The 26,944-nt window shown below is 42.7% G+C and overlaps 1 protein-coding gene across 1 annotated transcript; it reads left to right on the top strand.

Moving 5' to 3' along the window:
• The first annotated feature begins 11,047 nt into the window (after nt 1-11,047).
• On the top strand, nt 11,048-11,971 carry Vmn1r253 (vomeronasal 1 receptor 253). The gene has a single exon (NM_001167159.1). The coding sequence runs from the start codon at nt 11,048-11,050 to the stop codon at nt 11,969-11,971; it is 924 nt and encodes a 307-aa protein (NP_001160631.1).
• Nucleotides 11,972-26,944: the final 14,973 nt, after the last annotated feature.

The raw sequence follows: 26,944 nt of genomic DNA, 5'->3' as shown, positions 1-26,944 counted from the left end.
CTAGGGTAAAATTATCTGCCTGAGTGATTTTTAAGGCCTCACCAACTTTCTCCCAGGTTCCACAATCTAGTGTTTCTTCTTCCTTGAACCATGGGCAACAGCTATCAATCTTACCTAAAAAATTTTTTACTAATTGTACTTCAAGCCTTACTCCTCTGGCCTGAAACAACTCCTGAAAACTATGGGCAACCGCCTGATCCATGACTTTAAACCCTTTCTTCTTCCACCTAAGCAGCTTCCTAAAAAGCTGCGGCTAACCTGCCTGTTTCCGTTTCTAGTTCCGATTAACACGCTGCTGACCCAAGCAGAACCAGCGTTGGGTTAGCACTGATTCAAGCTTAATTCGTATCCTACCGCATCCTCAGCAACACTTTACAAAACTGAAATTTTAAGCTAGCGCTAGCATGTGTACCTGTCCGTTGCTCCGATGTCCGATACGAAGATCCTTTCCTGTGGAGCTCCAATGCAGCGTTCCTCTTAGCATCTCTCTGCCATTCTTCAGGTCCCAGTTCTGGCGCCAAAATGTTGCTGCTGCCAGCAGCTCGCAACGTGAACGGTTCGACTGAGAAGGCCGCTCGAGCTGTAAGAGAGGAATCTAGACGGGGCGGAAGAAAAAACGGAGCTAAGACAAATTCATTCTGATCAAAGCTCAAATTTTATTGTTGGGACACTAGTTATGAAGGAAGAGGGAGGGGACCCGATTCCCGCCGAATAATCTCGGGTCCAGTAGAAAGGTGCACGTGTGTGGCTCCTCAGGTTCCAGCAGTGGGCGTGGCAGAACGAATGAGCAGGAAGCTCCACCCCGAGCAAGCAGGTTTCAGGCTGGGGGAGGGGAGACTACACCACGGGACCTTAAGACTACTGGGAGTTGAACACAGCATCTGCTCCAATCCAATTGCATGGGACCTGAGACTACATTAGTTAGGGAAGCAGAAAATCCAGCCTGAGCAGGGGCACAAGTCCCTTCCGATCTGGCCAGCACCTGGGTACCTTGGTCGTGGAGCCTGCAGACACCCGTAAAATATACACAGGACGCTCCTCCGGATCTTAAGACCTCTGTGAGTGGATCACAACTTCTGCCAGGAAGCAGGTTCAAACACCAGCTATCTGGGCACCTTCCCTGCAAGAGGAGAACCTGCCTGAAGAGAGTACTCTGAGCACTGAAACTCAGGAGAGAGCTGGCCCCCTGGTCTGCTGATAGAGGCTAACATAAACAGCTGAGGAACAGGATTGAACCAGAGACAACTACAACAACTAACTCCAGAGATTACCAGATGTCAAAAGGCAAACGTAAGAATCTTACTAACAGAAACCAAGACCACTCACCATCGTCAGAACACAACACTTCCACCCCACCCAGTCCTGGGCACCTCAACACACCTGAAAAACTAGACTCGGATTTAAAAGCATATCTCATGATGATGGTAGAGGACATCAAGAAGGACTATAATAACTCACTTAAAGAAATACAGGAGAACACAGCTAAACAGGTAGAAGACCTTAAAGAAGAAGCACAAAATTCCCTTAAAGTATTGCAAGAAAACATGACCAAACAGGTGATGGAATTGAATAAAACCATCCAAGACCTAAAAAGGGAAGTAGACACTATAAAGAAAATGCAAAGTGAGGCAATGATGGAGATAGAGAACCTTGGAAAGAAATCTGGAACTATAGATGCAAGCATCAGCAACAGAATACAAGAGATGGAAGAGAGAATCTCAGGTGCAGAAGATTCCATAAAGAACATCAGCACAACAATCAAAGAAAACACAAAATGCAAAAAGATGCTAACTCAAAACATCCAGAAAATCCAGGACACGATGAGAAGACCAAACCTACGGATAATAGGAGTTGATGAGAATGAAGATTTTCACATTAAAGCTGGGAAGAACCCAGATGTCCCTCAACAGAGGAATGGATACAGAAAATGTGATACATTTACACAATGGAGTACTACTCAGCTATTAAAAAGAATGAATTTATGAAATTCCTAGGCAAATAGATGGACCTGGAGGGTATCATCCTGAGTGAGGTAACCCAATCACAAAAGAAGTCACATGATATGTACTCACTGATAAATGGATATTAGCCCAGATACTTAGAATAACCAAGATATAAGATACAATTTGTAAAATTCATGAAACTCAAGAAGAACAAAGACCAAAGTGTGGACACTTTGCCCCTTCTTAGAATTGGGAACAAAACAACCATGCAAGGAGTTACAGAAACAAAGTTTGGAGCTGAGACAAAAGGATGGACCATCTAGAGATTGCCATATCCGGGGATCCATCCCATAATCAGCCTCTAAACGCTGACACCATTGCATACACTAGCAAGATTTTGCTGAAAGGACCCTGATATAGCTGTCTCTTGTGAGACTATGCCAGGGCCTAGGAAACACAGAAGTGGATGCTCGTAGTTAGCTATTGGATGGATCACAGGGCCCCCAATGGAGGAGCTAGAGAAAGTACCCAAGGAGCTAAAGGGATCTGCAACCATATAGGTGGAACAACATTATGAACTCACCAGTACCCCCCCCACACACATGGAGCTCGTGTCTCTAGCTGCATATGTATCAGAAGATGGCCTAGTCGGCCATCAGTAGAAAGAGAGGCCCATTGGTCATGGAAACTTTATATGCCTCAGTATAGGGGAACGCCAGGGACAAGAAGTGGGAGAGGATGGGTAGGGGAGTGGGGGGGGGGGTTAATGGGGGACTTCTGGGATAGCACTGGAAATGTAAATGAAGAAAATACTTAATTAAAAAGATTTTTTTAATTGTCAAGTCCAAAATCATTTATTCAAAATAAAATTGTAAATAAATTTTTTATAAAAACATAAAAGTGATGAATTCATGAACTTCTTAGGCAAATGTGTAGAACTAGAAAATATTATCCTGAGTGAGGTAACCCAATGTCAAAAGAACACACATGGTATGCACTCACAGATAAGTGGATATTATCCAAAAGCTAAGAATAACCAAGATACAATTCACAGACCATAGGAAGCTCAAGAAAAATAGAGACAAAAGTATGGGTGCTTCGGTCCTTCTTAGAAGGAGAACAAAATACTCACAGGAGAAAATATGTAGATAGAGAGTAGAGCAGAGACTGAAGGAAAGGCCATCCAGAGACTGTCCCACCTGGGGATTCATCCCATATAAGTTACCAAACCTAGACACCTTTGTGGATGGCAAGAAGTGCATCCAGAACGAGGCTGGTATGGGTGTCTCCTGAGAGAGCCAGCCAGAGCCTTACAAATACAGAGACAGATGCTCAAAACCAATCACTGGACTGAGAGTGGGGTCCACAATAGAGGAGTTAGAGAAAGAACCAAGGAGTTGAAGGGGATTTCAACCCCACAGGAAGAACAATATCAATCAACTAGTCCCCCAAGACCCCCCAGGGACTAAGCCATCAACTAAGGAGTTCACAAAGCTCCAGCAGCAGATGTTGCAGAGGATTCCCGCCTGGATTGACTAATTGTCCCTCCCTGCTAAGAAGTTATCCGCAGCCATAGAGTTCGTTCAGGAACAGTTGGCAGCCGGACATATTGAACCTTGTATGTCTTCCTGGAATACCCCTATATTTGTCATTCAAAAACGAAGTGGCAAGTGGCAGATACTACAAGATCTTAGGGCAGTCAATATGACCATGGTCCCCATGGGGGCCCTACAACCTGAACTCCCCTCTCCAGTAGCCATTCCCAGGGAACATGTCAAATTAGTCATTGATTTAAAAGATTGCTTCTTTTCCATCCCTCTTCATCCTGAAGATTGCAAATGCTTTGCGTTTAGCCTTCCCATAGTCAATTGTGTCGGGCCCTCCCCCCCCCCCGTTTTCAGTTGAGAGTTCTCCCTCAAGGCATGACCAACAGTCCCACCCTTTGTCAAAAATATGTGACTCAAATAATTGACCCCTTCAGGATGTCTTACCCTGATTCATATATCATACATTATATGGATGACATTCTTCTTGCAGGGCCTGATGAGGGTCAGTTATATTGTGCTGGTCAAAAATTTATTAATGCCCTCCAGAGTCAGGGACTCCAAATCTCCCCTGAGAAAATTCAGATTCACCCCCACATTTGTTTTGGGGCTTTGAATTGTTTCCTAATAGGATTCCCTCCCAAAAGGTTCATGTAAGGTGGCATTCCTTGCAGATGCTTAATGATTTTCAACGCTTGTTAGGAGATATTAACTGGCTCTGCCTTTACTTAAAACTTACAATGGGGGAGCTAAAACCTTTGTTTGATATTTTGCATGGGGACTCAGATCTGTCCTCCCCACGTACGCTGACCTATGAAGCACAAATATCATTGGACAAGGTAGAACAAGCCATCAATGAACAAAGCATTGGATATTTTCCCCCAGATCTTCCCCTCCAGTTCCTTGTTTTCCCTACTCCCTTTTCTCCCACTGGTCTTCTGTGGCAACTTAAACTCTGTTTTGGGTCCATCTGCCGGCTTCTCCCTCTAGGGTACTGCCCACATATCCTCAACTGGTTGCCCATATTCTGCATCTTGGCAGGGAAGCTGCCCTTAGGCTTCTTGGCAAAGATCCTGATATTATTGTTCTCCCCTACAATACCTCCGAGTTCAGTGGCTAATTGGAAATAATGATGATTAGGCAGTCAATTGCACCTCCTTCCAGGGTGTGATCGATAGCCATTATCCCGCTGATAAATTGGTTCAATTCCTACATAGGACACCTGTGGTTTTTCCAAAAAGAACAAAGTCAGCCCTGATTGCTGGGGCCGAGGTAGTCTTTACCGACGGATCCTCCTCAGGTATAGCTGCCTTCAGCATTGATTGGGAGGTCTCACGTTTTATGACAGACTTCTCCTCAGCGCAGCTTGTTGAACTGGCAGCCATTGTTAGGGTGTTTGAACTCTTGCCTGAAACCCCTTTTAATTTGTATACAGATAGTGCCTATGTGGCTGCCTCTGTCCCCCTTTTAGAAACTGTTCCATATATCCGCCCCTCTACCAATGCTTCCCCTCTGTTTACTAAACTTCAAAAATGTATTCTTGCCCACAATTTTCCTTTTTTTTTTTGTTGGCCATATTCGTGCCCATTCTGGACTGCCTGGGCTGCTGTCTGAAGGCAACGATGTAGTTGATCGGGCCACCCAGGTAGTGGCTTCTGCCTTAACTACCACCCCTCTTGCAGCTACTCAATAGGCCCATGACTTACATCATCTTAATGCCCTGAGACTTACTGGCATTCCCTATAACCCCCAAGGCCAAGGCATTGTAGAAAGGACTCATCAAACCCTTAAAAATATGCTCTATAAGTTGCAGTCTGGGGGGGGGGAGGAATTCTTTATCCTCAATCTGGCAACTTGAAGAGCCTCTTGAATCATGCACTATTTGTCTTAAATTTACTTACATATGACACTGTAGGCAAGTCTACCGCAGATTGCCTTTGGCACCTTTCAACTGCCAACAATTATGCACGAGCTATGTGGAGAGATCCCTTGTCCAACAAATGGCAGGGTCCAGATCTGGTCCTTATATGGGACAAAGGACACGCTTGTATCTATGATTCAGGGGCCCAAAATGCCAGATGGCTCCCAGAGTGCCTAATAAAACCATACAATTCATCCAGGGAAGAAAAACCCTGAGAAACGCTTTCCTTTTGTGCTTACTTACAGAACACCAAAAGGATGGCCCGAGAGACGTCTCGCCTGACCCTTTGGACCTGAGTATATGTTCTTCTGCTACAAAGTGGGTCACAGGTAGAGAGTGCAAACCCCTACTAACTATACAATTATACATGGCAGGTTCTTAATGAAGCCAGGGACATAGTTAATGCCACCTCCACGATTGGAAGCTCTCCCTTGTGGTTGCCCCTAGAGGTCGACCTGTGTAAGCTAGCCCTAGGGGCTAGAGAGATCTGGGACACTCCCAGCCATTTCATGCCACAAGCTCAACCCATTACTACACAACAAAGATATAGTACAAACTCTGGATGCTATAATAAGTGGGCCAGATCCTTCTTAAATCTCACCCCAATTTATGTCTGCCCTGGTGACCACCGAGATCGGTCCCTGGGAAACAAGTGTGGTTATAGACCTAGCTATTACTGTGCCTCTTGGGGCTGTGAGACTACTGGAGACCCCTATTGGAAATATTCCTCTTCCTGGGACTTTATACAGGTTAAGAGGTGTAATCCGCCTAAGGGGCAGCCCTATGCAGACCCCACCACCTATAACAGACATTGTGATTCCTGGTGTAACACCTTGCAAACCACCTTTACTGAAGCAGGGAAGAAGTTCACTTGGGAACACTCATGGGGAGCAGAATGGGGCCTTTGTGCCTATGTGGGGGAAAGAGACCCCTGCCTCTCCTTTAAAGTACAATTAACAAAAGCAGGGAAGAAGCAGGGAAGAAGTTCACTTGGGAACACTCGTGGGGAGCAGAGTGGGGCCTTTGTGCCTAGGTGGGGGGAAGAGACCCCTGCCTCTCCTTTAAAGTACAATTAACAAAAGCCATCCTGATCCAGCCAAAGGTGGCAGTAGGGCCTAATCCCACTATCCATCCAAAATCCTCAGGGAAGTCCCCTCCTCACTTGCCTGTTACGCCCAAAGCCCCCTCTGATACTATGTTTCAGCCCACCCTTCCAGCTGGGTCCCACTCCTCCTCAGAATTAATTTTAGAGATGGTAAATGCTTCAATTGCTGCTATGCATGCAGCTAATGCTACTCAATATGATGAATGTTGGGTGTGTTTTTCTCCTCAACTCCCTTTTTATGAAGGAGTGGCAATATTTGGATCGCTTGTTGCAACCAATGATACCAATAAGCTTGGCTGGCACCCCAAGAACAATGAAGGGCTCACACTGAGTCAAGTGTTAGGGCTGGTCCTGGACCTTTTGGGGTTCTTCCATGCGCCCCCCTCAGGCCTTGCTAGAAGTTTGCAATCAGACTACTGTTGTGAACGCCACTTTTTAATACCTTGGGGCTCCTAATGGTACTTATTTAGCATGTTCTACTGGGCTTACCACCTATGTGGTTATCCAGACCTTTTTAACCAACAAGGATTACTGTGTCTTGGTTCAACTTCTACCAAAGTTAACAGTGCACCATGCAGAAGATCTCCTCTGGTTTTGGGAAAGAGGCACTAACCTGCCCCGAGATAGGAGAGAGGCCATTACTATGGTAACCCTAGCATTAGTCCTTGGTTTGGGTGCTGCAGGCATGGGGACTGGTGTTGCCTCCTGGGTCTCCTCCAAGCAACAGTCTGCCCAGCTCACCAAGCTTAGCCTCACTGTGGACAAAGACATTCAAGAATTACAGAAGGGCTTAAAAATTTTTAAAAGATTCCTTGGTCTCCTTGTCTGAGGTAGTGTTACAAAATAGGTGAGGCCTCGATTTCGTGTTCCTGCAGGAGGGAGGGCTCTACACAGTCCTCAAAGAAGAATGTTGCTTTTATTCTGACAAGACCAGCTTAGTTCAAGATAGCATAGAAAAGGTCAGAATTAGTTTAGAGGAAAGAAAGTGCAACAGAGAAAAACAAGAATCCTGGTATCCTGGTATCCAAATTGGTTTTCTACTTCTCCCTGGCTCTCCACCTTGCTCCCCACCCTTTTGGGGCCCCTCGTGGGTATTTTGTTGCTTTTGTCATTTGGCCCCTAAGTTTTTAACAGGTTAACCAGTTTTGTTAAATCACAGATTGATTCTGCCTTAAATAAACCAGTTGCAGTCCACTACCATCGGCTAGACATCCGAGGCTCAGCCGAAGACCTCTCTTCTGCTGATGCTGAGAGAGCAGCTGTTGGCCTTCAGTTCTCCACCCTTGCTGCAGGCACAGAGCCTTCCTGGTTCGGTAAGCTGTGGAGACGTCAATGATGGGGAGGGTGACCTCCAGCTCCTAATAGTGGCTGAGGGCCATAAGCTGTGGAGTTGCCAATGACAGGAATATTGTAGTGCCACGAGCCAGATGCACACCAACTATTGGCTTCAGGTTGACTCCATGATGGGATTATTGTGGGTCCACTGCCTGGGACCCATCACAACTACAAAAGGCCTGATAACGCCATTGGAGTAAGACATGATGCCACCCGAATGGCCTAAGACAGAGGCCCTGCCCCATTAGGATTTGAAAAGGCCTAGTTACTGTGGTGCTGGACTAGGGTGCAAGCCACAAAGCCTGAAACAGTCTCTCCACCCACCCTCTTTTTATGTCCACACCCCCAACTTTAATAAAGAAAAGAGGGGAAGATGTGGAAGACCACACTGTGGGAAGCCAGACCTTCAACAGCTCCCTCCCTGAGAATCAATTGACCCTTTGTTGGGAGCCGAGCCACCCCCTCCTTCACACAAGGCTGATTGTGAGAACCAACTGATCCTTCTCTTGGCCAGTCACCTGGGGCTGTTTGGGCAGAACCAGCATCCAAAGATAAGCCACAAGATGTTTCAAGCCTGCACTTAGCATCTGCCCCAGATGTCCCTCCCTCTCTCTGTGCTTTGATCATTCCCCCTCAGAAATTCCCTATTTCCTCTCACTGTGTGCTGATAATCAGGCTTCCAGCCTCCATTAAAGTAGACCTTGACAACCCTTTGCTTGATCTCGCTCCCTTTTCTCACGCGTTTCTCTTTCAGGCTTGGTCCCTTTTGAGCCCCGAATAACTGGGTCCCGCGGGTCGGGATAATAAATGTCAATAAGCCAACACAAATTTTACAGATGAAATCATGGATATGTACTCGTCCTAGACAAACATAAGGTATCTGAGCAATTAAAGATAAGTTATTCTTTCTTTTTGTCCTATTTCCACATATATCCCATTCTAACTGCTGTTATTTTCATTTGTAAAAATATTGTACAGTGATATCTTAATTCTCACACATGAAAGTCTAAGTTCATTGTGCCTGAGACAATATTGTTGCAGGCTTAAATATCAATAAAGGTTTGGAACATACAATTCTTAGATTTATAATCTGAATTTTTACTTTTCATCATTGAAAATCAACTAAGTCCCTAGTTTTTTATTATACCTAGAGCAGAAATGAGTTGGAGCTATTTATTTCTTAATGATTGCTCAATCCATATCTTTGCTTGTATGTCCAGGATTACTTAATTACAAATGAAATTCTCTAGATACTACCAAAGTACATTAGACCTGTGATAAGGATTCATGAGTATATCAGAAAACGAGGCATGATCTAGCTGAAAATAAGTGGATATGGGAATAACTACAGGATTCAGGTGGGAAAGACCAGCTTTAGTTAATAAATTTGTCATTTATAAATGTCCTGGGTCAAACATGGGAAAAGTTGTAATGAAGCAACTTCCTGGGAAATTACAGAATCTGAATGACACATTGCCAGTTTTCTGGGAGGATTTGGTGTCAGAATAATTTTGAAAGAGTAAAATAGTAGGGAGGAAAGTACTCTGTAGAAACTCACATAATGAGTCCCTTGTTCTACCCTGGAGTGCCCCAATTCACATCTGACCAAGAGATCAATTCAGAACTTAGATTCTCCCAAAGGAAACATGAAAACCCTTCCCTAACTTCTGCCCAGGTACTCATTAACATCTAACAAACTCCTAGACATCATCAGTAAGCATCAGAAAGGAATGGAGATTTGCTCTGGGGATAAATGATAAATAATAAACTCTCTGAAGAATGTCATGTCCCGGTGCCCTGTTATTTTATGAGACTGGAAACCTGGACTTGTTAGGTTACCTTCACAGCATTACATGGAGAATAAGAAACCATTCCGAATTTCATTGCATTCTTTCTCAGGCAAAGAGTGACACAGAGGAGTTCCTCAATCAAAGCACTACAAAATATACTTTTACAGGAGTTGTGCTCTGCAGCTGGCCTTCAGATGAGCATCTTCATCCTGACTGAGGCTCAGAAGGTGGGATTCATCTACCATAGAGTTCTGCTTAAAATTCTTTTCTCTTTTCTTCAGTGAAAATTGTCTTCTGAAGCCAACATGAAACATTATTTCTTTTTGAAGTCTGCAGTTTAATTTATGTAGGTTAATATTCTGCTTTCATCTCAAAGAAATGTCTGTGTCCTAGATTAGTAATTAAGTGTAACATGTGTGTGAGATGTTGAATTTTATCTGGTAGATGGAGGCCCTTGTGTTCCTAAAGAAAATATATAAACAAGTAAAATGCAGACTAAACATTAGCTTGCAAAGGGTATAATACTAATTGTGTTAATGATTTTCAAGGGAAGCTGGAGATGACACAGCTAAGACTCTGGCACCTGACATTTTGGAACAAAAATTAAGATCAGAAAAACTATGAATAAATGAAACTTGTTAGCAAGTTGGGGTTTTTTCACATGGAGGACACATATGTAAGCCTATGTTAATCTGTGTGATCAGAAAACAGCTGGCTCTATCAGAAATATATGGTGGCTTTTGTGTGTGTGTGTGTGTGTGTGTGTGTGTGTGTGTGTGTGTGTGTGTGTGTGTGTGTCTGTGTTTGTATGGATGAATAGTATAAAATTTTCTCAAATCCAACATCTTAATTTTCTACAGCAGAATTCAGTTACACAACTTTATTATTATGTACAATCTTACATGTTATTCCCATACACACTATTTTTAATATGTTACTATAACATGAGGATATTCAATTATTTATTTTTATGTTGCATTTATATATTCTTTTATTTTTTTATTAAGTACATCCCATTTGCAGCTTCCCCTCCCTGCTAATTCAATTCTGATAATGGATTCACAAACTCATACTAGACTCTTTACTGTCTGTATTCATATGCAAAGCCCATTGTGTGTTAAAATGTGTGTTATTGTGTTCTTGACCTACTAAACCAATAAAGATGTAGTTGCAATACAAAATGTATCTTGAGTCAGGAGTAATTCAATAAGTATAATATTTTACCTTAGTTATTATACATGCATTGTTTTCCCTGCAATTTACCTGTAATGTGTAACTAGAATACGGTCTCACTTATCAAGTAAAGAAATGGTCTCAAATCAATTGGTAAGTGTGGACAATAGAACAGAGACCCACAGAGAGTAGTGACCTATCTATTCATCAATGTAGGATTGGGAAAAGCCCTCTCCATGTCTGCTCATGGTAAATCCGTGAAAACCACTGAGGAAGTGGCTCTTCAGCTCCTCTTGCTTTGCCAGTTTGGGGTTGGAACTGTGGCCAATGTCTTTCTGTTTGTCCATAATTTCTATCCAGTCTTGACTGGTTCTAAACAGAGGCCCAGACAGGTGATTTTAAGCCACATGGCTGTGGCCAATGCCTTGACTCTCTTCCTCACTATATTTCCAAACAACATGATGGCTTTTGCTCCCAAAACTCCTCCAACTGAACTCAAATGTAAATTAGAATCCTTCAGTCACCTGGTGGGAAGAAGCACAAACTTGTGTTCCACCTGTGTCCTGGGTGTCCATCAGTTTGTCACTCTGGTTCCTCTTAATAGAGGGAAAGGTAAACTTGTACTTAGAGCAAGTGTCACAAACATGGCAAGTTATTCTTCTTACAGTTGTTGGTTTTTCAGTGTATTAAGTAATATTCACATTCCAATTAAGGTCAGTGGTCCACAGATAACAGACAATAACACTGACTCGAAAAGAAAGTTGTTCTGTTCCACTTCTGGATTCAGTGTAGGCATTGTCCTCTTGCAGTTTGCCTATGATGCCACATTCATGAGCATCATGGTCTGGACCAGTGTCTCCATGGTACTTCTCCTTCATAGACATCGCCAGCGAATGCAGCACATCCTCACTCCCAATCAGAACCCCAGAGGCCAAGCTGAGACAAGAGCAACCCGTACTATCTTGATGCTGGTAGTCACATTTGTTAGTTTTTATCTTCTAAATTTTATTTGTATCATGTTACATGTCCTTTTTATGCATTCTCATTTCTTCGTAAGGCTTGTCAGTGAGATTTTAACTGCAGTCTTCCCCAGTATCTCTCCTTTACTGTTGATCTTCAGAGATCCCAAGGATCCTTGTTCTGTGCTCTTCAACTGTTGAAAATCAGAGTGGCTAAAAAATGCTAAATGCAAAAGACAGCTTCACTAATACCATTAAGGACTTTATTCCATAAATATGTATTCAACATTTTGTACGAACAAGGTGTGGTGCTCACTGCTGTAATTTTAAAAGAATAAGGCTATACACATTTGTTGATGTGAAATGATTTCTGTTTGGAATCTGATTGACATGGTAAGTGAGTTATTCACCATCCTCTGTTCTCCTGTATATAACGGTATTCTGCTGCAGGCTGGACTGAAACTGATGCAACCCATATTCCCTAAACATTTTAATGTGTTAAATGGTCCTGATCAAACGCATATTCTCGCTCCTTCTTAGTTAATACTTTAAACTTCGGATAAGAACAGAATCCATCTCTATATTTCCTTATTTGAATAAATGAGAGTGCTTTGCTATGATTAAATATTTTCAAGGATGAAATTTATATAAATAGTAAATATATTGCATGTCATTCCATTTTAGTTAGGAGATATATGCTTAGCTACCTTGGGTCTTACTCAAGTGAGAGTCAAGCACTGAAAATCAAAACTCTGTGCTCTCTACAGCAATACAATCTGCTGATCACATCAAGAGTAAATAGGAAAAAAGGCAAAAACAGCTCATGCTCTGAAACTTTCAGAGATTTAAAGTCACAGGACCATGGAATATACCAGATTCCACATTGGAGATCTTCTCCTGAAAGACCTTGGTAAAGACTTCATTCTGGGCCATGGTGAAATTGTTTTCCAATCATCACAAACACCTACCAATCAGACAGGAGACAAGACATATCAGAACAATGGGGAGGCAAAGTTGTCACTCCATCTGTCAGTGGCTTTCTCAGTCACAAAATTATTTTCTCAGAAGATTAAAATCAAGCATCTAATATTTTCAGCTATCTGAGAATGACCAAGGCAAGAAAGACCACAAGATAAATATCTGGAGTGGTTATAGCTGTCAGTGTGATGAAACTTATAATCTGACTTGTGGTACTTAGTCCTATGAACAAAGAATATTTTAGCATTCATTTTTTTGGTTCATGTGTATTGGGTATGTATGTATTTGTGGGGATTCCCTCTTCTTAAGGAGAATAGGTGTCATACCCCTAGAGCTGGAGTTACAAACTGATGTAAGTCTACAAATATAATTTCTCAGAATCGAGATCTGATCCAATGTAAATGTGGCCAGAGTTCTAACCTGCTAAGCCATCCCTCGAGGCCCACAATGAGAAATTTATCCAATACAATTAACTCTTCACTTCCAATATGGGGGAGTAGGAAATCGTAACATCAGCTATGTTGAAAGAGCTTGAAATCATAGAATAGGAACCAACAGTTTGTATGTTCTATATTGAGGATAGATTTGCACTGAGTTATAAAATTAATACTGAGACTCTTCATGTACATTTTCACAGACCTCTACCAACAATAAAACTGACAATCCCACAGCACCAAGTCTTGATCATATCACTGGCCATAATAAGAATCAGCAAGACAGCTCAGCAGCTAAAGCACTCACAACTTAGAAATGATTATCCCAGGTCCTACATAGTGGAGAGAACAAAATCCTACAATTGTACTCTCCCTTCCTTAAATCTGCGCTTGAACATGCCCACACACCGAAAAGAAAAAAAAGTGTACTTTATAAGTTCAGTTTAATCAGTTCAGTGAATCCTATAACACTGATCTCTGCCTGTTAATCTGTGTATCCCCTTACTTCTAAGCATTTTTGGGATACTTTGTTGGGTTCTATTATCTACCACCTGTCCAACACTTTTTTCAATTCAATAACTTCCAACAAACTAACACCCAGTAGTAAAGGAAAAAGTTAGAGAGGAAAATGAGTCTAGACCTCTTAATGCTACATCCATCTTAGATTAAGTGGGATGTGAGGGCTGCAAGCGGAGCAGAACTCCATAAGAGCATGAAGTACTTGGGGCCATGCCACACCAACACTCGCCCATGTGGCTGTGTTAAGCAGTGGGGTGACCACATTCCCTGAGTTCTAAAGCCATTGGTCATTCCTACTGCATGACCTTTGGCAATATTTGGACATCAGGAAAAAGGAAATGAAAACTACATTGGGGTTATAACACCTATTAGAATGGCCAAGATCAATAACACAGGTGACTGCTCATGCTGGCAAGGATGTGCAATAAGGGAAAGGCTCACCCATTGCTGGTGAAAGTAAGAACTTGTACAGTCACTATGGGAATAAGAATAGAGATTCCACAGAAATTAGGCAATAGATCTATCTCACCACTCTTGGATATATACCTGAAGGGCACTTCATCCTACTACAAGGACATGTGATCAACCATGATTTTTGCTGCTCTATTCATTCACAATATGAATGAATCTGTAATCAACCAAGAAGTGTCAACAAAAGAAAGGATAAAAATTATGGCACATTAGCACAATGGAACAACACTCAGCTGTTTAAGAACAGGCGTCATGATGTTTGTAGGAGAATTGCAGTATGTATTCACTTATACAAACATTCCTCTTACCTGGATTTGCTTGATCAGCTGATGGAGCTCTGTGAGAAGCTCTGCAATTCGATAATCAGCAGACACAAGGGCCATGGGATGGGCCTGTGAAGGGCATCTGGTCAGAGAGGGGGAATGAAGGGAAAGCTATCATTGCCTGCTATGGGTTGGACAGTATTTCTGCTATGTAAAGTCCTGCTCCATGAATGACCTATTTGGAAATAAAAGATGAAAGCCACAAGTAGAATAAAACCTTTAGGAGTGACTGTGTCCTTATAAGAAGCAGCAAACACATACAGAGGGAAGACAGCCATATAACCACAGAGGCAGAGATTGGAGTGATGTGGCTTTGAACTTGAGAGTTTTTACTTGGCTTTCAGAGTAGCCAGTATGATAGCCAAGGACCACCACACTCTACTTTAAATAAGACTTTATGTGAAGATGGTTTCCAAATCAAAGGAACATTATTTTCTTACTAGAGTGGAAAGATAAATTACACACAAACACAAACTTGCTCATAACAAAGTAAATGTATTATAGTGGTATTGTGATGAAAATAAAATGTTTTTATTTAACAAAAAATAATCCTGGCAGTGGTGGTCCAAGCCTTTAATCCCAGCACTTGGGAGGCAAGGGCAGACAGATTTCTGAGCTTGAGGCCAGCCTGGTCTACAGAGTGAGTTCCAGGACAGTCGAGGCTATACAGAGAAACACTGAGTTTATCACTATCATCACAACCACCAGCATCAATATCATGATCACCACCACCACCAGCAGCTCACCATTCGCATTTTACCATCCTGATCACCATTACCATAACCACCATTACCATCACCACCATTATCACATTTTCCACCATCATCACCATCACGGGCATCACTATTATCAATCACCATCACTTATACATAGTTATTAGCCATTAAATAAATAATAATCAACCTACAAAGGAGATTGATACATAAAAATGTTCTAGTGAGGGACACGAGGATTTCATGAAAGGGGGGAAGAGATTGGCTCTTCTGAGTGGACTAGGGGGATGAGTTGGAAAAGAGCCAGCAGTGCAAGGAGACATAGGGTTGAGAGATGGAATTAAGAGAAAGAGCTGGAATTGGGGAGCATATGAGAGATGTTATGAAAACCTATGTCAGTGGAAATTTCTAACATATATGAAAGTGATCCTACTGAAATTTTCTAATAAATGAGGGTACAGAGTCCCAACTGACCACCTCTTTTCAAATAAGGGGTCTTCAAGTACAGAGACTGTAGTGCATTCAGCTGAGTTGTTGGCCAAAGATGTCCCATAGAAATGCCAACCAACCCCAGGCTGGGGCTGGAGAGATGGCTCAATGGTTAAGAGCACTGGCTTCTTGCTCTTCCAGAGGACGTAAGTTCTATTCCCAGCAACCATATGGTGGCTCACAACCATCTGTAATGGGATCTGATGCTCTCTTCTGGTGTGTCTGAAGACAGCTACAGTGTACACATATAAATTAAATTAATAAATCTTTATTTAAAAAACACCCAGGCTAACATTAATTGTTTGCTCTCCAGAAACTGACAGTGGGATACCCTTACCTAGGACAACACCCATAAACCCCCTCAATATGGAGAAGTTGAGCTAATACCTACATGGAGCCTTCACTCCTAGAGTCTTTGGTATGGAAAAGTACTCTACAGGCTACCAAAAGAGACACATAAACAAAAACTCAACCACAAAATTTTTGGCATAAATTCCTCCCTGCACACAAGATATGTTAATGCAATGCTGGCATGGAACTTGTGGGAGAAGCCAACCAATCTCTGATTTGTTATAGACAGAGCCCATACACAGCACTGTCAGGAGACCAAGTACCAGGAATTAGATAGTCAACATACCTATGGTAAGAATACTACCTGTCTAAGAAATAAAATAAAATCATTGATAGAATGAATTTTAATGGTATTTTGCTATATTCATAGATCAGTGTCCTATTCACTTATCATCAGAGATTCCTCCTACGACAGACAGAAACAGATTCAGAAACTGACAGCCTGGCATCATGTGGAAAGAGAGTCCTCAGAACACACAGCTCTAAATGGAATGCCTTTATCAAATCTCACTTCTCAGAGCTCAGGGAACTCTGAATAAGAGGAGTCCAGAAAGAGTGTAAGAGCCATGGGAATGAATGACACCAGGAGAACTAGACTCACTAAATCAACTGAGCAAAGTGAATATGAATACACAGAGACTGAAACATCAAGCATGGGCATACAAGGGTTTGCATCAGATTACCAGCATATATATTAAAGCTTTCAGCTTAGTATTTTTATCGAACACCTGAGTGTGAGAATGAATGGCTCACTGATTACTATGCCTTCTCTCAGGGTTCATTTTTTTTAAACAATTTTTTATTAGATTTTTTTCATTTACAATTCAAATGCCATCTTGAAAGTCCCTTATACCCTCCCTCTGCCCTGCTCTCCAACCCATCCAATCCTGCATCCTGACCCTGGCATTCCCTTGTATTGGGGCATATAATCTTTGGAGCATATGTACTTTGCTCTGATGATTTAGTGAGTCCAGTTTTCCTGGTGTCCGTCATCCCCATGGCTTTTACACTCTTTCTTGACTCCTCTTCTTAAGAGTTCCCTGAGCTATGAGAGGCGAGATTTGATGGAGACATCCCATTTAGAGCTGTGTGTTCTGAGGACTCTCTTTCCACATGATGCCAGGCTGTGAGTCTCTGAATCTGTTTCTGTCTGCCTAAGGAGGAATCTTCTCTGATGATTAACACAACAGCGAATAACACACTGAACTTTGAATAGGACAAAATACCATTGGAAGTCATTTTATCGATGTTTTTATTTTTTTATTTTTTTAGAGAGGTAGTATTTGGTCTTACCGTGGGTATGTTGACTATCTAATTTCTGGTTCTTGGTCACCTGACAGTGCTGTGTATGTGTTCTGTCTATGACAAATTAGACATTCATTGTATACTCCCACATGTTCCATACCACCTTTACATTAACATATCTTATGTGCAGGACAGATTGTAGGCCAAAAGTTTTGTTGCTGGGTTGGTGTTTATGTGTCACTTTTGGTAGCCTGCAGAGTACGTTTCCATACCAAAGACACTAGATATAGGAGTAAAGGCTCCATGTAGGTATTAGCTCAACTTCTCCATGTTGAAGGAGTGTATGGGTGTTGTCCTAGGTAAGGGTATCCCACTGTCAGTTTGTGGAGAGCAAACCATTGTCTTAACATCAGCCTAGTTTTTTTTTAAAGATTTATTAATTTAATTTATATGTGTACACTGTAGCTATCTTCAAGACACACCAGAAGAGAGCATCAGATCCCATTACAGATGGTTGTGAGCCACCATGTGGTTGCTGGGAATTGAACTCAGAACCTCTAGAAGAGCAAGCAGCCACTGTTCTTAACCATTGAGCCATCTCTCCAGCCCCAGCCTGGGTTTGGTAGGCATTTCCATGGAACGTCTTTGGCCAACAACTCAGCTGAATGCACTACAGTCCCTGTACTTGAAGACCCCTTAGTTGAAAAGAGGTGGTCAGTTGGGACTCTGTACCCTCATTTATTAGAAAATTTCAGTAGGATCACTTTCATATGTGTTAAAAAATTTCCCCTGTCATAGGTTTTCGTAACATCTCTCATATGCTCCCCATTTACAGCTCTATCTCCCTACATCCCCTCTCTCAACCCTATGTCCTGTTCCAACTCATCCCCTAATCCATTCAGCATAGCTAATCACTTTTCCCCATCTATGAAATCCATGTGTCACTCACTAAAACATCTCTATGTATATCAATCTCCTTTGTACCTTCATTATCATTTATTTAATAGCTATGTATGTATGTATGTATGTATAAGTGTCCACAGTCCTTTCTTCCCACAGAGACAAGAACGACACAGACACCAAGTTGGGTTCATGCAATAGCTTCTTCTTTTACTCCTTCTTGAAGCTTTTCTTACAACCTCTCTCCACTTAGGCAAGGGCAACAACAACAAAACTCCTATACTCACAAAGACTGACCTCATCTAGCTCCACTCCACCTCATCCAATCAGAATTCACACACGCTCCAGGCACGACCTCAGGTTGGCCACCAATAGGCTGACAGGTCTGGATCATGAGGAACAGCCCAGCCTGGCAGGCAGCCCACACATGCAGCCTCACTGTGCATGCTCGGGCAAGGCAGTAAACATGTGGGATTCACGGAGCCTGACAATGGTCCAGGGCGCCATCTAGGTCCATGTGACCACACCTGCTTCCCACATATAAGTGAATACATACCATATTTATATTTCTGGGTGTGGGGTACCTCACTCAGGATGATTTTTTTCTAGCTTCAGTCATTTTCCTATAAACATCATGATGCCTGTCCTTAAACAGCCGAGTACTGCTCCATTGTGCTAATGTGCCATAATTTTTATCCTTTCTTTTATTGTGACTTCTTGGTTGTTTCCAGGTTCTGGCTATTATGAATGAATAGAGCAGTAACAATCATGGTTGAGCACATGTCCTTGTAGTAGTATGAAGTGCCTTTCAGGTATATATCCAAGAGTGGTGAGATAGATCTATTGCCTACTTTCTGTGGAGCCTCTATTCTTATCCCCATAGTGACTGTACACATTCTTACTTTCACCAGCAATGGATGAGAAATTCCCTTACTGCACATTTTTGCCAGCATGAGCAGTTGAAAGACCCCAAGAGGAGCCCCTCGCTCAGGCCTCAGGACAATAGTGGACACTCAAGAAAACAGGATAGACCAACCTTGATGTAAACCACATGAGGCTTTATTCGGGAAAGCCAAAGCTCTGGGGATGACTCATATCCCACACAGGGGTAAAGGAGTCGACCTCGAGGGGAAAGAGGTCCCAGTTTTATAGGCCCTCAGGGGAGAAAGGAGAAGAGGGGAGTAGGGGATTTCCAGATCTAAACAATGTCTATTCTCAAGAAATGGGTATGGGAGGGGTACAAGGAAAGAGTCTGGTACAGGTGTAGCAACTCAGGATTGGCCGGGCTGTGGTTGCTGGGGAGATTCCTCTCTTGGAATGAACGAGTCTGCACATTGCCTCTCTGCACAGGGCTGACACACTACACAGGGCGGGGGCTTCGCATATGGTGGAGGTGCACTATGACCTTGAAGCCGACAGCCTGGAGGCCGAGCAGCAAGCTGGCCTTCGCCAGCCGCTTTTGGCTTTTTTCTTGACTGATTAGCTCGCATTTTATCTGGCTGGTACTTTTCTCTCTCATAACAAGCTTTTTCCTCTTCTGAGTCTGTTTCCTCAGAGGGGCTAAGTTCTTCATCTGATTCTGAGCTACTAAGAGCTAGCTCCTTAAACTCATCTAGCAACGGATATAGGCTCCCTCCTCTAGGGACCTCCACTGATTGATCTTTTTTCTTTTGTTTTTTCTCCTCCTTTCTTCTTATCTCTCCCTGGGTATCCTTCCCTGACATTATCTTCTCCTCAGGTTCAAGACCTGTGGAGAGGCCTGTATGCTTATTTGGTGCACCATGTTTCCCCTTTGCTCCTACTTTCTCTCCCCGCACTGCCTCTGATAGGCTTTCTTGAATTTCGTCCAGAATTTTCTGCCCTGCTTTAACTACTTGTTGACATTCCTCATCCTTTAAGCATGATCTAATCAGCTTCCACAAAGGCATGGTTTCTGCTTTAAGTTTGCCGTTCTCCTGCTCCCCAACTAAATCTCCCCCGAGTTTCTCCCAAGAGGGGATAGTTAAGGACCCTGAGCACACAAACCACGGTGCTATGTGATCTATCTCTTTTACAAAGCCTTCTAGTGTCTTGGTGGAGATTTTCAAGCCATGCTTCCTCCAGACCGACCGTAAGGTGGTCACCACAGAGTGGGAGGCTCCCACGCTATCTTCTTGCCTTTTTTCTAACCTTGCCTGACCTCGACTGAACACCAGTTAGCAATTCCTCCTGTAGAAACTGTACGCAATCTAAATAAAAGAACGAGCCCTGTGAAAGGGAACAGAAAGGCTTCTAACGCTGGAGAAAGTTCAAGGCCACACGTACCTTGCAGAGCTGTATTGTCCTGTAGTTAGGGTTAGGGTTAGATCTTCTTTGAAGGTCTGATAGAACTCTGCACTAAACCCATCTGGTCCTGGGCTTTTTTTGGCTGGGAGACTATTAATGACTGCTTCTATTTCCTTAAGGGATATGGGACTGTTTAGATCGTTAACTTGATCCTGATTTAACTTTGGTACCTGGTATCAGTCTAGAAACTTGTCCATTTCATCCAGTTTTCCAGTTTTATTGAGTATAGCCTTTTGTAGAAGGATTTGATGGTGTTTTGGATTTCTTCAGGATATGATGTTATGTCTCCCTTTTCATTTCTGATTTTGTTAATTAGGATGCTGTCCCCGTGCCCTCTAGTGACTTTAGCTAATGGTTTATCTATCTTGTTGATTTTCTCAAAGAACCAACTCCTCGTTTGGTTAATTCTTTGAATAGTTCTTCTTGTTTCCACTTGGTTGATTTCACCCCTGAGTTTGATTATTTCCTGCCGTCTACTCCTCTTGGGTGAATTTGCTTCCTTTTTTTCTAGAGCTTTTAGATGTGTTGTCAAGCTGCTAGTATGTGCTCTCTCCTGTTTTTTCTTGGAGGCACTCAGAGCTATGAGTTTCCCTCTTAGAAATGCTTTCATTGTGTCCCATAGGTTTGGGTATGTTGTTTCTTCATTTTCATTAAATCTAAAAAGTCTTTAATTTCTTTCTTTATTCCTTCCTTGACCAAGGTATCATTGAGAAGAGTGTTGTTCAGTTTCCACGTGAATGTTGGCTTTCCATTATTTATGTTGTTATTGAAGATCAGCCTTAGGCCGTGGTGGTCTGATAGTATACATGGGACAATTTCAATATTTTTGTATCTGTTGAGGCCTGTTTTGTGACCAATTATATGGTCAATTTTGGAGAAGGTCCCATGAGGTGCTGAGAAGAAGGTATATCCTTTTGTTTTAGGATAAAATGTTCTGTAGATATCTGTCAGATCTATTTGTTTCATAACTTCTGTTAGTTTCACTGTGTCCCTGTTTAGTTTCTGTTTCCACGATCTGTCCATTGATGAAAGTGGTGTGTTGAAGTCTCCCACTATTATTGTGTGAGGTGCAGTGTGTGTTTTGAGCTTTACTAAAGTGTCTTTAATGAATGTGGCTGCCCTTGCATTTGGAGCATAGACATTCAGAATTGAGAGTTTCTCTTGGAGGATTTTACCTTTGATGAGTATGAAATGTCCCTCCTTGTCTTTTTTGATAACTTTGGGTTGGAAGTCGATTTTATCCGATATTAGAATGGCTACTCCAGCTTGTTTCTTCAGACCATTTGCTTGGAAAATTGTTTTCCAGCCTTTCACTCTGAGGTAGTGTCTGTCTTTTTCCCTGAGATGGGTTTCCTGTAAGCAGCAGAATGTTGGGTCCTGTTTATGTAGCCAGTCTGTTAGTCTATGTCTTTTTATTGGCAAATTGAGTTCATTGATATTAAGAGATATTAAGGAAAAGTAATTGTTGCTTCCTTTTATTTTTGTTGTTAGAGTTGGCATTCTGTTCTTGTGGCTGTCTTCTTTTTTGTTTGTTGAGGGATTACTTTCTTGCTTGTTCTAGGGCGTGATTTCCATCCTTGTATTGCTTCTTTTCTCTTATTATCTTTTGAAGGGCTGGATTCGTGGAAAGATAATGTGTGAATTTGGTTTTGTCGTGGAATACTTTGGTTTCTCCATCTATGGTAATTGAGAGTTTGGCCGGTGTAGTGGCTATTCCTGGTTGTCAACTTGACAATATTTGGAATGAACTACAATCCGGAATTGGAAGGCTCACCAGTGACCCTTATCTGGAGGCTTGGAGATCCTTATCTGGATCTTGGTTTGAAGATCTTGAGCCACAGTGGCTATGGATTCCAGAAGATTGAATCTCCAATTTTAAGGAACACACCTTTAATCTGTGCTACACCTTTCATCTGGGATTAAAGGTGTGGCGGAACACACCTTTAATCTGGGCTACACCTTCTGCTGGAGACAATATAAGGACATTGGAAGAAGGGAGTCTAGCTCTTGCTCCTGCTCCTTCACCTGCTTGCTACGTGAGACTGAGTAACTGCTAGATCCTTGGACTTCCATTCACAGCTGCGACTGAACAATTGTTGGGAATTGGGCTGCCGACTGTAAGTCATCAATAAATTCCTTTACTCTCTAGAGACTATCCATAAGTTCTGTGACTCTAGAGAACCCTGACTAATACAGAAGTTGGTACCAGGAGTGGTTCTAGAGTAACAGAAGTACAAGGATGAATCTTTTAAAATACTGGAATTGGCTTGTTGATCCACCAGCACTTTCAACTATTGAAACCTCTCCAGATTCTCTCCCTACTGGGAGCTCAGAGAATTTTGAAGACCCATGGTTGAAACTATATTCCGAACTTAAAGAAGCTAATGCCCTTGATTTTCTTAATGAATTAGGTGATTCAGTGCACAAAGCTTTCTACAAGATGGGGAAAAAATCGGGAAATGATTTTACTGGCTGGCTGCTCTTAGTATCTGTGGAAAGAATGATGAATGAAAGGAAGGAGTTGTGTGATAAAATCGAAAGGCTCCAGACACAAGTAAACGATCTAAAAGTTGCTAAGTGTGTCCTTGAGGAGAATCTTCTCTCTTGTAGCAATAGAGCTCAAGTTGCAGAAAATCAAACAGAAACTCTCATTGTAAGGTTGTCTGAACTACAGCGAAAATTCAAGTCTCAGCCTCAGAGTGTGTCGACAGTTAAAGCAAGGGCTCTAATTGGCAAAGAATGGGATCCTACAACATGGGACGGGGATGTGTGGGAAGACCATGTTGAAACTGAGAATTTTGAATCTTCAGATTCTCAAGGGTTTGCCCCACCTGAGGAAGTAGTACCCTCAGCCCCACCCCTTGAAATAATGCCTTCCCCACATGAGGAAATTAATTTTGCAGAGTCCGATAAACCAGCAATGACTTTCACTACTGATGTTTCTCAAGACCCACCAATAGTTTCTTCTAGACCTGTAACCAGACTCAAAGCAAAACAGGCTCCTAGAGGGGAGGTAGAAAGTGTAGTCCATGAGGAAATTCGCTACACTACTAAGGAGCTTAATGAGTTTGCTAATTCATTCAAGCAGAAACCTGGTGAATATGTGTGGAAATGGATTTTAAGGGTGTGGGATAAGGGTGGAAGGAACATAAAACTAGAGCAGGCTGAGTTTATTGACATGGGTCCTTTGAGTAGAGATTCTAGGTTTAATACGGAAGCTCGCATAGTTAAAAAAGGTGTCAAAAGTTTGTTTGAATGGTTGGCTGAAGTGTTTATCAAAAGATGGCCTACTGGAAATGACTTGGAGATGCCTGATATTCCGTGGCTTAGTGTTGATGAAGGGATTTTAAGACTTAGGGAAATTGCAATGCTAGAGTTGATATATTGTGTAAAGCATAATTGTCCACAATGGGAAGGTCCAGAAGATATGCCTTTCACCAGCTCTATAAGACGCAAATTGGTGAGAGGGGCACCAGCACATTTGAAGGGTTTTGTTCTTTCCATTTTCCTTGTGCCAGATCTTAGCATTGGGGATGCTTCTGCTCAATTAGATGAATTAAATTCACTGGGTTTAGTTGGATTCCGAGGTAACAAGGGCCAGGTGGCAGCATTGAATCGCCATAGACAAGGTGATTCTAGTTATTATAATGGACAGCGTAGACAAAAGAATGTTTATAATAACATACCCAGTAATGGTCAGCACAGGAGAGGTGAAATTTATAATGGCATGACTCGGTTGGACCTTTGGTACTGGCTAACCAATCATGGTGTTTCCAGGAATGAAATACATAGGAAGCCTACTGCATATTTGTTTGATCTGTATAAGCAGAAAAATTCTCAAACAAATGAAAGAAAGGCTACATTAGATCGTGGTAAACAGCACAATGAAAGAAAGGCTACATTAGATCGTGGTAAACAGCAATCTCGGCCAGTGAATCAATTTCCAGACTTGAGACAGTTTGCAGATCCAGAACCCCTTGAATGAAGGGGTGGCCAGGTTCCACTGAGGAAGGATCTTGATAAGACACCCAATGGTTTTGCTGTTACCCTTTCTCCAGTTCTTCCCCAGAGGGACCTACGGCCTTTTACAAGGGTAACTGTACACTGGGGAAAAGGAAATAATCAGACTTTTCGGGGTCTGCTGGATACTGGTTCTGAGTTGACACTGATCCCAGGGGATCCCAAGAAACATTGTGGCCCTCCAGTTAAAGTAGGGGCTTATGGAGGGCAGGTGATTAATGGAGTTTTGACTGATGTCCGACTCACAGTAGGTCCACTAGGTCCCCGGACACATCCTGTGGTGATTTCCCCAGTTCCAGAATGTATAATTGGGATAGATATACTCAGAAATTGGCAGAATTCTCATATTGGTTCCCTGAACTGTAGAGTGAGGGCTATTATGGTTGGAAAGGCCAAATGGAAGCCTTTAGAGTTGCCTCTGCCAAAGAAAATAGTGAATCAAAAACAGTATCGTATTCCTGGAGGAATTGCAGAAATTACTGCCACTATCAAGGACTTGAAAGATGCAGGGGTGGTGGTTCCTACCACATCTCCGTTTAACTCTCCTATTTGGCCAGTGCAGAAAACAGATGGATCATGGAGAATGACAGTTGATTATCGAAAACTAAATCAGGTAGTAACTCCAATTGCAGCTGCTGTACCAGATGTAGTTTCGTTACTTGAGCAAATTAACACATCTCCTGGCACCTGGTATGCGGCTATTGATCTGGCAAATGCCTTCTTCTCAGTACCTATCCATAAGGACCACCAGAAGCAATTTGCTTTTAGTTGGCAAGGCCAACAGTATACCTTCACAGTTTTGCCTCAAGGATATATTAACTCTCCTGCCCTGTGTCATAATTTAGTTAGAAGGGATCTTGATCATTTGGATCTTCCATAAAATATCACATTGGTGCACTATATTGATGACATTATGCTGATTGGACCAAGTGAGCAGGAAGTAGCAACCACTTTGGACTCATTGGTAACACATATGCGTATCAGAGGATGGGAAATAAATCCAACCAAAATTCAAGGACCATCTACCTCAGTGAAATTCTTAGGAGTCCAGTGGTGTGGAGCATGCAGAGATATTCCTTCTAAGGTGAAAGATAAGTTATTGCACCTGGCCCCTCCTACAACCAAGAAAGAAGCACAACGTTTAGTGGGTCCATTTGGATTCTGGAGACAACACATCCCTCACTTGGGTGTGTTACTTAGGCCTATTTACCAAGTGACTAGGAAAGCTGCTAGCTTTGTGTGGGGCCTGGAACAGGAGAAGGCCCTTCAACAGGTCCAGGCTGCTGTGCAGGCTGCTCTACCACTTGGACCATATGGCCCAGCAGACCCGATGGTACTTGAGGTGTCTGTGGCTGATAGAGATGCTGTTTGGAGCCTCTGGAAGGCCCCTGTAGGTGAATCACAGAAAAGACCTTTGGGATTTTGGAGCAAAGCTCTACCATCATCTGCAGACAACTATTCTCCCTTTGAAAAACAGCTCTTGGCCTGCTTTTGGGCCTTAGTGGAAACTGAACGTTTGACAATAGGACACCAAGTTACTATGCGACCTGAACTACCCATCATGAGCTGGGTACTATCAGACCCTGCAAGTCATAAAGTGGGACGCGCACAGCAGCAGTCTATTATCAAATGGAAGTGGTATATATGTGATCGGGCCAGAGCAGGTCCTGAAGGCACAAGCAAGTTACATGAAGAAGTTGCTCAAATGCCTATGGTTTCTACTCCTGTTACAATGCCATCTGCTGCCAAGCATGCACCTATAGCCTCATGGGGTGTTCCCTATGATCGACTGACCGAAGAGGAGAAGACTTGGGCCTGGTTTACTGATGGCTCTGCACGTTATTCAGGCACCACCCAGAAGTGGACAGCTGCAGCATTACAACCCCTTTCTGGGACAACCTTGAAAGACACAGGTGAAGGGAAATCTTCACAGTGGGCAGAACTTAGAGCAGTACACATGGTATTACAGTTTGTTTGCAAGAAGAAATTGCCAGATGTACGATTATTCACTGACTCATGGGCTGTAGCCAATGGATTAGCTGGATGGTCAGGAACTTGGAAAGATCACAATTGGAAAATTGGTGAGAAAGACATCTGGGGAAGAAGTATGTGGATAGATCTCTCCAAATGGGCAAAGGATGTGAAGATATTTGTGTCCCATGTAAATGCTCACCAAAAGGTGACTTCAGCTGAGTAGGAGTTCAATAATCAAGTGGATAAGATGACCCGTTCTGTGGACAGTCAGCCTCTCTCCCCAGCCATCCCTGTCATTGCTCAATGGGCACATGAACAAAGTGGCCATGGTGGTCGAGATGGAGGTTATGCTTGGGCTCAGCAACATGGGCTTCCACTCACCAAGGCTGACCTGGCTACAGCTGCTGCTGATTGCCAGATCTGCCAACAGCA

The sequence above is a fragment of the Mus musculus genome, chromosome 7 (genome assembly GCF_000001635.26).
Source record: "Mus musculus strain C57BL/6J chromosome 7, GRCm38.p6 C57BL/6J".
NCBI lineage: Eukaryota > Metazoa > Chordata > Mammalia > Rodentia > Muridae > Mus > Mus musculus.
Note: the sequence above shows the minus strand (reverse complement) of the source record. Positions and strands in the feature narration are given on the sequence as shown.

Coding starts and splice junctions, on each gene's coding strand:
- Vmn1r253 (NM_001167159.1), top strand. CDS start 11,048: ATGTCTGCTCATGGTAAATCCGTGAAAACCACTGAGGAAGTGGCTCTT.